General features: G+C 48.8%; 1 protein-coding gene across 5 annotated transcripts in view; it reads right to left on the reverse strand.

Annotated features, from left to right (window-relative positions):
* ST6GAL2 (ST6 beta-galactoside alpha-2,6-sialyltransferase 2) overlaps positions 1 to 12,241 on the reverse strand; it is a 57,535-nt gene that overhangs the window by 16,587 nt on the left and 28,707 nt on the right. For all 5 annotated transcript variants that reach the window (XM_042246090.2, XM_060413873.1, XM_027966780.3 and 2 more), the window contains exons 2-4: positions 11,276 to 12,182; positions 4,678 to 4,775; positions 2,947 to 3,048 (exon numbers count right to left, since the gene is read on the reverse strand). In XM_042246090.2, the coding sequence (XP_042102024.1) occupies positions 2,947 to 3,048; positions 4,678 to 4,775; positions 11,276 to 12,134 (1,059 nt within the window). In that variant the 5' untranslated portion in view covers positions 12,135 to 12,182. The remainder of the gene's footprint in view (positions 1 to 2,946; positions 3,049 to 4,677; positions 4,776 to 11,275; positions 12,183 to 12,241) is intronic.

The raw sequence follows: 12,241 nt of genomic DNA on the forward strand, positions 1-12,241 counted from the left end.
CTACTTAACAGTCCCTGGTTGAATGTGGTCTGTGGCTTTAAACATTTTGGGAAGAATAATTTGAACTGTGGCCCCCAGACCCCAGGGGCAGTGAGAGACAAGCTCAGGGTCTTTTCCACCTCCTCCAGACCCTCATGGAGCAGAAGCAGAGCCTAGCCTCCCAAGAGCAGCACAGTCACTGCCCCTGTCTATTGATCAGACAGCTCACGCCCTGAGCTGGGAAGCTTCCAAATCAGGAGGAAACAAGGCCCATAGCCAGAGACTCTCATGGGTCCAAAACAGCAAGAAAGCTGTCAGAACTTAAAACCACAGAACCTCAGACTGGAAGGAAGCTGACAAGTGCAAACATCCACTCGATGCTGGTTCTCGGTAGATGGTGTGTGTGAGAATTGATTAGAGAGCTATCTCAAAATCACAGGTGGAGGCTGGATACGGCTGGATTCCTGGGAACAGGGCTTTGGAGATGTGTGGGATAAGACTTCAGGAGATGCTGATGTACACTCCTGGGTGAGAATAGTTATAGCCATGCCAGGTGTGTGTCCAGCCTCTGTCTCAGAATGCACGGTGACAGAATGCTTCTTCCAGAGGGAACAGTCCACCATGGGCGGCTCTTTTGGAAAGTTGCCCCCCAATAGGGCTGAAATCTGTTCCCATCTTCATCGGAGGAAGCTGGCATCCTCTGGGGTCACGGAGAACAAGTCCACAGCCAGTGGCACAGCTTACAGCATTGCTCATGGGGATAAAGTGCAGCCTATCTTCCTAGCCCCCTTTCAGAACAAGTAGACTGGCTTTTCACGCCAGGCTTCCCCAAAGTACAGAGGCTGTGAATGTAATTCTCTTATATATGTATTTTTTTTTCAAATAAAGAGCTGACTCACTGGAAAAGACCCAACTCATTGGAAAAGACCCTGATGCTGGGAAAGACTGAGGGCAGGAGGAGAACGGGGTGGCAGAGAATGAGATGGTTGGATGGCACCACTGACTCAATAGAAATGAGTCTGAGCAAACTCTGGGAAATGGTGAAGGACAGAGAAGCCTGGCGTGTGCAGTTCATGGGGAAGCAGAGTTGGACGTGACTAGCGACTGAGCAACAACAACTTACTTTTGGCTGTATTGGGTCTTTGTTGCTATGCACAGGCTTTCTGTAGTTGCGGGGAGCAGGGGCTACTCTCTAGCTGTGGTACTCGGGCTTCTCATCCAGGTGGCTTTCCTTGTGGAGCACAGGCTCTAGGTCACCTGGGCTTCAGTAGCTGCAGCACCTGGGCTCAGGAGTTGTGGCTCCCAGGCTCTAGAGCACAAGTCCAGTAGTTGCAGAGCATGGGCTTAGCTGCTCTGTGGCATCTTCTGGGATCAGGGATCAAACCCATGTCTTCTGCATTGGCAGGGGGATTCTTTACCCCTGAGCCACCTGGGAAGCCCACTCCCTTATAGTTTGCTGGCTGGCAAGAGTTTTTTTTGCCTTTTTATACTGCTCACGGGGTTCTCAAGGCAAGAATACTGAAGTGATTTGCCATTCCCTTCTCCAGTGGACCATATTTTGTCAGAACTCTCTGCCACAACCTGTCCATCTTGGGTGGCCTTGCACAGCATGGCTCATAGTTTCATTGAATTAGACAAGCCTGTGGTCCATGTGACCAGTTTGGTTAGTTGACTGTGATTGTGGTTTTCATTCTGTCTGCCCTCTGATGGATAAGGATAAGAGGCTTATGGAAGCTTCCTGATAGAAAAGAAGGTCTTGTTCTGATGGGTGGGGCCATGTTCAGTAAATCTTTAATCAAATTTTCTATTGCTGGGTGGGGCTGTGTTCCCTCCCTGTTGCTTGATCTGAGGCCAAACTATGAAGTGAAGTGAAGTTGCTCAGTCTTGTCCAACTCTTTTCGACCCCATGGACTGTAGCCTACCAGGCTCCTCTGTCCATGGGATTTTCCAGGCAATAGTACTGGAGTGGATTGCCATTTCCTTCTCCAGGGGATCTTCCCAACCCAGGGACTGAACCCGGGTCTCCCGCATTGTAGACAGACGCTTTACCATCTGAGCCACCAGGGAGGCCAAACTATGGCGGAGGTAATGAAGATAATGGTGACCTCCTTCAAAAGGTTCCATGCACGCACTGCTGAACTCAGTGCCTCAGACCCTGCAGCAGGCCACTGCCAACCCACACCTCCCCCGGATATTCTTTGGAAGGACTGATGCTGAAGCTGAAACTCCATTACTTTGGCCACCTGATGAGAAGAACCAACTCATTGGAAAAGACCCTGATGCTGGGAAAGATTGAAGGCGGGAGGAGAAGGGGACGGCAGAGGATGAGATGGTTGGATGGCATCACAGATGGGATGGACATGAGTTTGAGTAGGTTCTGGGAGTTGATGATGGACAGGGAAGCCTGCGTGCCCTAGGGGTCACAAAGGCAGGACTGAGTAACTTGAACTAAATAATCTTGTTTATCCTCTCTTGTATAAGATTAAGAAGGTTTGGAGGCAGAAGCCAAAGAGCTGCACACTTAGGAAAAAACTGTGACAGGCTCCATTTCAATAGTAATAAGTTGTGGAGTCACAAAGCTTAGCCTGTCCCGCCAAGAACTTCCCATTTATTTCAAAATATCTTTTAACAAATGGGAAGGTGATGTAATTGTGCTACAATGGAAAAATTCAGCATGTAAGCAGGCCAATTTCCGGTATGACTAGGACTTTCCTAGCATCTAGATGTTGTACGTTTTGTTTTTTTTAAGTCCTCCAGAACAAAAACACTTGATAGTCAGAGAGCTGATGCTCACCATGGAGCTACTGCAACTGGGAGTCAACCAGTATGAGCATACATGAGTTTAATTAGCGTCTATGATCAGTTTCATTCTGCCTGTCCAAGTTCAGTCCCTGACTTCTTCCTGTTATGTATCAGTCAAAGGTACCGTCTGACCTGCAAGGGTCAGGGCACCAAGGAAATACTCACCAGGTTAAGATTTGCAGAATAAGGAGCTGGGTCCCAGGCCACCAAGATGACATCTTTATACAATGCACTGTCCATGAAGTGATAGCTGGGGTTGGTTAGAATCTGCAAATATATACAAAAATCACTGCAAAGTAAGGGCTTATGTCTTCAGAATCAGTATTTTTTAAAAGGTGGAAACTTGTCTTTTATGATCTTATTTGTTTTTGACGGTGCTGGGTCTTGGTTGCTGTGCAGGCGTTTCTCTAGCTGTGCTGTGAGGGCTTCTCAGAGCGGAGGCTTCTCTTGCTGCAGAGCACAGGCTCCAGGGCATGCAGGCTTCAGTAGCCGTGGCGCTTGGGCTCCGTAATTGCAGCTCCCAGGCTCCAGAGCACAGGCCCAGTAGTTGTGGCATGCGGGCTCGGCTGCTCTGCAGCATGCGGGATCTTCCTGGACCAGGGATCGAACCTGTGTCTCCTGCATTGGCAGGTGGATTCTTTATCACTGAGTCACCACAGAAGCCCAAGAAGTGAACATTTAAAAGAGGAATTGGAAAAAAATGTTCCTCAGATTTTCTGGGGGAGGGAGAGAGGCAGGCTTTACATACTAGAAATTTAGAAAATATCTGGAGAAAGGGGGAGTGGGTTCCTTTTTTAAGAAAAGAGCCTGCAATGGACCCATCTAAAGATAGCAGCTCTGGATTGAATCCCCTGGCTCCTTGGCTACCCCAAAAGCCTCTTCCTCAGTGGCTTTCACAGGTCATTGAGGGTGAGCTGCAGACCTAGAAGAACCAGAATCTTCAGGTGCCCCCCTGTGACAAACAGCCTCAGAACAAACAGCCCAGAGATCTGGAGACTGGAGCCCTCTCTGGCCCTGGGTGAGTCCTTCAATTTCATCTGCCCATCACCTTTTTAAAACTATAGTTTGGTGGTGGTGGTGGTGGGTGGGGTGGGGGGGGGGGGGGGGCAGGGGGAATGATGCATTGATTTGTCTCAGTTTTAAGACACTCTTCTTCACATCTTAGTATTTCTAAAGTTAGGGTGTATCTCACAGTGACAGGTGTCTTAATTTGCTGGAGCTTATCTTCTCTTTGAAAAGCTGTCATCAGACAGAAGAGGAATCTTCAATCAGTGGCGTCTCTGAATTCAGGAAGCAGGGCCTGACTCTCACCTCTCTCAGGCTGCGAGCCCAGGGCCTGATGCAGAAAACACACCTTTTTTTCCGATAAGAAACTCACTATAAATTTCTCATCACTCCATTTTTTACATATAGTTTGAAATGCTAGAAATTGTTGTGGTTTGTTCTGAGAATAATTTTGTTATGAATTTTGGAAAACATTCTTCTTAAGAACACACAAAAAAGAAACATCCTTTTTAAAATTTTCAAATGACAATGACAAAGTGAAATTTCTGAGGTGTTCTGCTGCCTCTTGAATTCTGTATCTTTGCCTTTCTGCCCTCCACCCCTGATTTATTCTGTTTAACTGCCTTTTTCACAGTTCACAGCACTCAGTGTGCTACCTATATATATTTCTACCTCTACCCTGATTTTTCCTTTTGATCTTATTTACCGCTTTTTCCCCTCTTCACGGTGGCACACATGAATTCCCATGTCTCTGCATTTTTTCTCAGTAATTCTTTATTATTACAAAACCCCGAGATCATGGTCATGGAGAGCTGGGTGATTTCTCTTCATTCACCCAGTTGAGCTATTTACCGGTAAAATGTACATCCATGAAAAGTCTACCCAGCTTACCTGGGAATTAATGATTCGGATGGTGGTTTTATTTCCGACATCTTTCTCGTAGCCACGTGTAGGAGCAGAGTTAAACCTCAAAACCGCATCGTGGGAATCTGAGGGCACACACGTGACAAAATGACTTTTTTGCCTCTGCATAAAAATCAGCAATATCTAGGAAAATATCTTAAAGCAAATCTTTCAATACCTGAAACTAACTGGACCCCAGTAAAGTTCAGACACTCCTCCCCCCCTCCACACACATTGTTCGGTATACTGTTTATTTAGAATGAGATCCTGGCTGGGGGCGAATAAACGTGAAACCATATCAATCCATTACAAGTCGTCCTGCAACATCTAAGTTATATTTAGATGCTTGGTGTGCATTCACAGTCTTTAAGGACGTGCTTTATGTTCGCAGGAAATGTCAAGATACGTGTATGTATCTAGACTGCTCTGTGGAGTCTCATGTGATTCCTAGAAACAGGGCTGAAACCACAGTTAATCAGCAATAGGGAATTTCTATGGGTCTTCTCCAGTTTCAAAACAGTATGGAGGTTCCTTAAAAAACTAAAACCAGAGCTACCATATGACCCAGCAATCTCACTCCCGGGCATATGTCAGAGAAAACTCTAATTTGAAAAGATACAGGCACCCCAGTGTTCACAGCAGCACTGTTTACAACAGCCAAGACATGGAAGCAACCTGAGTGTCCACCAACAGATGAACAGAAAAAGGCATGGTACATCTATACAGCGGAATACTCCTCAGCCATAAAAAGGAATGAAAAATGCCATTTGCAGCAACATGGATGGACTGAGAGATCATACCAAGTGAAGAAAGTCAGACAGAAAAAGACAAATCTATGATATTTATATGTGGAATCTTAAAAAATGATGACAGATGAACTTATTTATAAAATGCAAACAGGCTCACAGACATGGAAAACAAGCTTATGGTTACCAAAGGGAAAGTGAGTAGGGAAGGGACACATTAGGAGTTTGAGATTAACAGATAGACAGTACTATATATAAAATAGATAACTAATAAGGACCTACTGCATAGCACAGGGAACCATATTCAATACCTTGCAATAACCTATAATGGAAACGACTCTGAAAAAGAATATATGTATGTATAACTGAATCACTTTGATGTACACCAGAAACTAACACAGAATTGTACATCAACTGTATTTCAAGTTTTAAAAAATGATATATCGTTTGTAACACTGTATAAGGGTCATTTGGAAATTATCAGCTCATTAAGTCATGCAGATCTTTCAAATATCTATGCATTTCATTATAAAGTACCAAATATCATATATATCACCATGGATATCATCACTTTTTAACTTTGGGAAGCTTCTAAGCTCATGGTTGAAAGCTTTGTCCCTGGCAATGAATACTGTCGGTTATGTTCCTAGGCTTACTTACTTCCTTTTTGAGAGAATACCTGCCGAATGTCCAAGTCTAAATTAAGTATATCTGTCTATCAGTCATCTGTCCCAAGTATAACTGTGTTTCGTGACAAAAGGGGCTTGTTCCACTCACAGCTCAATCACAAAAGTGCTTTTCCACCGGGGGCTGGTTTGCAGAAATGCTTTCATTGTTATTTCCCATTTGGTCTTAAAAACACATGTACTTCAAAGACTGAAATCTAATAAAACCAATCATTTTTACTGCTTCATCAAGGACATCCATATTTGGAACTGGCACCCTTTCCTGTTACTGTTAAGCTTGGCAGCAAAGCATTGCATGAAGGCTAATACCATTGGTTACCACTGCTTTGATCTGTTTTATCCACTGTTGCTCCTGCATCTTCCTATTCAACTGCCAACAGCTAAAAGGACCTGTGAGTACTATAATGGAAATAGTTCTCACCTTGCGAACCCCTGAAAGGGTCTTGGGGACTCCGAGTGCAAGGTCACACACTCTATGAACTGCTGACCTGGGGCAAAAGTGGGGTGGGCTCCAGGCACCGAGAGGTAATCAGGGTGGGCACCAGGGCCAGAGGTAGGATGCTAGCTCTCCTGGACCAGTTCTCTCTCTAAACCATGCCCCCTCAACACAGTCTCCATCTAGAGGTAAGGTGAACAAACTGAGGAGGCCAGACAGTGGGTGCATTTCTAACAGATTATGTAGAAACTTCAGATTAATCGATCACTGCAGCAAAAGCCCCAGTTTTTAAAAGCTGGTGTTCTACACTGAAAGTGTTAGTTGCTCAGTCATATCTGGCTCTTTGCAACCCTATGGACTGTAACCCACCAGGCTTCTCTGTCCATGGGATTCTCCAGGCAAGAATACTGGAGTGGGTAGCCATTTCCTTCTCCATGGGATTTTTCCCAACCCAGAGATCAAACTCTGGTCTCTTGCATTGCAGGTGGATTCCAGGAAAACCCTGTTCTACACTGAGATGTGTTTTAAGTCTCAGAAGGACTTGACAAGGCACAGGGCACAGAAAGGTAATCTAGCTTCACTCTTCTGGAAGTGGCATGAGTTTGAAGAGTTAAGAGGTCAATTTTGTGGAGGACATAGAGAGGCAGGGACAGAAACTGAACCTCCTCCAGCTGTCAGGGAGCAGAAGGGACCAGGATGGGAGGGGGAGTGTGCAGAGGACGAGCTGTGAGATCCATCAGACGGATCTTGCCTGGCTGTGCCTCTCCCAGATAATCGCCTTAAAAACTGAACTGTCCATTCACATTTAGAAGGAGAGGAATGGATCAGACAGGAGACAGGAGAAGAGAACATAGAGTCAGTCATTTCTGGAGGACACATTTCCAGGCAAGAGCCACTTGACGTTGACCTTGAGAACAGAGCCAGGCTCAGTGCATCACTGGGGAAGATGAAAACCCTGCAGGGAGCAGCCGGCCAGAAGGCGCAGCAGCATGAAATCCAGCCCCAGCGGGAATCTGCAGAGGGAGCCCACGCCCCAGCCTCTGGGGAACAGCCTGCCAAAGAGACAGTTCTTCTTCCTCCCAAACCTGCCACTCAGGTCTTTCTCACCTCATTGTGACTTTCACAATGTGCTTGCTCCCATCTTGGCTCTGGAGCAATCTTTCCCTAATGAGACCCTGATCCATCACTCCTCCACTTTAAGATTTCAGAGCTCTGCACCAGGAAGCCAGGGATAGAGTCGGAATTTCTGAGACCCAGACTGGAGTTCAAACCTGGTTCCATCCTCTGTGTCTCTAGGTGCATCAGTTTCCTTTATCTACAAAATGGGAATAATCTCTGTCCCACGGCATCACAAGGCTGGTTAACACATAAAAGCATGGAGGATGGGAACTTTCCTGCAGTAACAGGGAAGACCCTACACATTGCTGTTGTTCAGTCACTAAGTCGTGTCCAACTCTTTGTGGCCCCAAGGACTGCAGCTTCCCTGTCCTTCACTATCTCTCAGAGTTTGTTGAGACTCATACCCATTAAGCCGATGATGCCATCCAACTATATGTGGTACCTACTATTATGATCATTATGTGAAGTTTAACTTGTGGAGAATGACATACGAAAGCATGGGGCTGACCTGCCAGTGGTCCAGCTTATCTATTGGCTCTTCACCCCTAGCCCCTTGTGCTGTCCCTCATCACCCACACACTGAACTGCTTTTCTTGTCCACCTGCTCTGCTGGCCTTCAGCCTGGATTTACCTCCTCAGACATCAGCCCTCGAGGGGTGGCCAGATCCCAAGGTCATTTCTTCCCTGTCTGTCTACGCGTCTCTCTGTCCTTCTAATTGTGATACCAGAAGTGTCTCTTTATAGTCTGTCTTTCCCACCAGACAGCAGAAGATTTGAGGGTTAGGGCTGGGCCTCATCCGTCTTTCCATCACTGGTGGTGAGCACAGTAGCTGGTGAAGAGTTGGGGACCATGGTTGTTGAATGACTATACGACCGGCTTTCTTGCTTTTTAAAGCAATGGTAACAGGATGCCAAATTCCAAGTTCACCCAGGAAGACATCCCCTCTCTGCAAGGCTTCTCTCCATCCTCCCATTTCCCACACACTGGCCGGAATCTGAGTTTCAAGGAACAGTCTTGATCTCGCATTCCAGGCGATGCCTGTTAGCTTAGGGCAGGCATTTCTTGTCTAGAGCGTGCTTCCCCAGGATGGCTGCTAGTGAGCTCACGAATAATTGTTATTTACAGAACAGGTGAAACAAGATCATCTCATGACTCTAGCAATGGGTGTTCCATGTTTCCAAGACAGTTCAGTTTGCTTTTTAGTAACATATTCAAAGTGGAGGTGTTTACAGCTGCTACACTGTTCTCAAAAACAATGACAAGGTATGACTCAGTGCAACAGAACTGGGGAAACGCCATGGTATCGCAGCAGCCAGGAGAGGGAGCTGCTGAGGGGACAGCTGCAGGCAACCCTGGGGCACCCCTGGTTCCCTTGGGGAGGGGGCTTGGGGAGATTTTCTAGCTCTGCCCTCATAAGACCACAACCTCCTGCAAGTCTTCTGATCTTCACTTAGCCAATTCACAAGTACAATAGATGCTTAGGGGTTAAGATGAATTTAGTTAAACAGTACAGCATGCCCTATTGGTGGCTCAGATGGTAGAGAATCTGCCTGCAATGAGGGAGACACAGGTTCAATCCCTGGGTCAGGAAGCTCCCCTGGAGAAGAGAAAGGTTATCACTCTTATATCCCTGCCTGGTGAATTTCAAGGACAAGGAAGCCTGGTGGGCTACAGTCCATGGGGTTGCAGAGAGTCAGACACGACCGAGCCACTAACACACAGCACGCCCAACTCCAAGCTTCCTGAGGAAATTGGCTCTGTGACTTTGTTCTCATCAAGAGAGGTGCTAACAACTGTGTGCTGATAAGTGTGTGTACATTCAGTTCATGTCAGCACCTGGCATCACGAGGGCCGATGCTGAGAGATGCCAGCTTATGAAAAGGAAAGGCTTCTTTCTTGTCTTTACAAATGGAATTGTGCTATATTATATATTCTTAAAAAGGCAGACACAAAACTGGATTCAAAGGAAGTGAAGCAAAACAATAGAGAATTTTAAAAAATTTCCAAGTGTTTGTTCTTCACGTACCTTTCTATGATTCTAATCATGAACCTTTGTGTGAGCGCAGATGCTGTCAATTAAATCTGGTTGCTAGAAACCAAGAAAGATATAACTGACACATCGTGTTCCCCAGAAATATGACATTCCCAGCGCCATTCACACTCTCTTCTGAATTCTGAACAGAAAAGAATTTATAAGACTCTGGTCGAATAGAAGAGAATTTACAAGACTCTGGTTGGGGATATTTACGCCCGAATAAAGAGTGAGGGAATTCTGCCTGATGGATGAAAACAATGCAAACCCACAGGTAGGAGGCAGTGGGGCTTAAAGCAAAGCAAAAAAAAAAAAAAAAAAAACCAAAAAAAAACCCACCAAAAAACCAAGAGCAAGTTGGCGCCTGCTTTAAAGCATGCTGGTTAAATTCCTCCTTCCGTGATTAATCATGTCCTGGGAACCAGAGGGAAGTGTGGCTTTACTTCGCCCCAGGGGCCTCTGAGCCAGAGCTCCCTCCTAATTGGAAGCAGCCGCTCTGCTCAGCTCTGGCCGCAAGTTTCTGTGACACTCGGACAACGTGATTATGAGCCTGCTTAATGTTAGCACGGGGACTCTGGGACTCCAGGCCACAAGCCCAGGCTTGAGCTTTGTTTTTTTTCAACTTCTTAAAAATTTCAGATTCTGCCTCATTGCCAAGACCCTGTGGGAGTAGGTCTGGGCTGTGGAGCCTAGTGATGGGGCATCAGCCACTCCTTGGGAACATGGAAAATGCCCCGGCCCCAGAGATGGCAATGACTCCTTTCTGTCCAGTGGGCAGTGACCCCTGCAGATTGTGTCCAGGGAGGCTGAGCTAACACCATCCGCCGTGAGGAGTTACAGGGCTGTGGTTGTACATCTGGCCTCGAGGCCAAGGCTGCGTCCAGTAGGCACTTGATTTCTTGGCACCTGGTACAGAAACCTGCCCAGAGGAGGGGCCTCGTGTCTGCCAAAGGAGTGGAGGAGCTACCGGGTCACCGCTGCTGCAGCTGGCTGGGCTGGTCATTGGGGGTGTCGAGGGCCTGAAACTAGACCGCAGTTTCTTGAGAAGAAGGGACTCTGTATCTAGATGCGGGAACCCTCCTGAACTGCCCACCACCAGCCTGCCCCACAAATTTGGGGCTCCAGGCTGCAACAGCAACCCTTACATGCATTTCCAGCCAGCCTACCTGCCTGTCCAGTGGCCTTCAGGCTTCCCAGCCCCCACAAGGGCAGGGAGGAGGCCTTAAAATTAACCTTTCTCTTTGCAGCAATGCAGGAGACACAGGAGATACAGGTTCGATCCCTGGAGAAGGGAATGACTACCATTCCAGTATTCCAGTAAGAATACCTAGTCCACTATTCTTGCTTGGCGAATCCCATGGACAGAGGAGCCTGGTTGCCTGCAATCCATGGGGTCCGAAAGAGTCCGATATGACTTAGCGAGTAAACAACAATAAAAGGAGACCTCTGCGGGATCCACCTGGGTTCATTCGGTCCCAGGGAAAGGAGGAGACCCAAGACTCTCCGGAAACACAGTGTCAGACTGGCCACCCTGGGGGTGGCGCTCGGGTGGCCGCGGGGACCCACCTATCTCCTCTCCCAGAGATGAGTTGAGGATGGCGCCTGCCGACGTGACCACGGCGCAGGTCCGGAGCCCGCGCGGGAGCAGCCGGCTGAGTGGCACCGGAGGGACCAGCGCGCGCCAGCCAAGCGCGGAGAAGGGCGGTTCAGTGCCGTCCAGGGTGCGCACCTGCACGCGGCCCCGCAACGCGCACAGCAGCTCGGTGCGGCTCCGCCCCGACGCGCGGCGCCCCCGGAAGCGCACGCCGTGCTTGTTGGCACGCAGGTAGGCACCCATGGCCTTCTGCAGGCGCGGGTGCAGCATGCGCGCCGACGCGTCGCCCTTCCAGAGCCGTCTCAGCAGGGCCCGGGACATGGACGAGTACAGCCGCTCCCCGTCCTCGCCCCCTGGGCTCCGGCTCTGCCTCCGGGGCCCCCGCTTCGCCCGCCGTCCCGGGGCTGTGCGTGGCGGCCGAGCCCCTTCTGGGCCTGGGTCTCCAGGGGAGAGGCGCCCCGAAGTGCCCGGAGCGGGGTCCTCCGGGGGAAAAGCGCTTAGGGACATTCTCCCTGGCTGGGCCGAAAGAAACTCTGGCTCACGTTCAAAGCCATCTCCGGCCCATGTCCGCAGGGGACCGGATGGGAGTCCCCGGGGAGACCCCCGCCGCGAGTCCGCGCCGTCGGGCAGGCCCTCTGAGGCCCCCATGATGGCCCGCTGCCTCCCTTGCACGGGCAGCAGCCTCCGGGTCTCCAGGAAGGAGAAGGAGCTGGGCGAGGGCTTGGCAGGGCTGCTGTCCGTGAAGTAGAGGAAGATCACCACAAAGAGGAGCCCCCACGCAAACACCCCGCAGAGCATTCCTTGTCTCCATTGCTTCAGGTGCGGTTTCATGGCAGGCCCACGGGGTCAGCGCTTGTGTCCCAAGGGGGCGGGCTGGACCTGCAAACAGAGGGTGTCACAGTGAGCCACGCAGGACAGCGCTGGGGACAGTCCATCCT

Source organism: Ovis aries, chromosome 3 (assembly GCF_016772045.2).
Source record: "Ovis aries strain OAR_USU_Benz2616 breed Rambouillet chromosome 3, ARS-UI_Ramb_v3.0, whole genome shotgun sequence".
In the NCBI taxonomy this organism is placed as follows: Eukaryota; Metazoa; Chordata; class Mammalia; order Artiodactyla; family Bovidae; genus Ovis; species Ovis aries.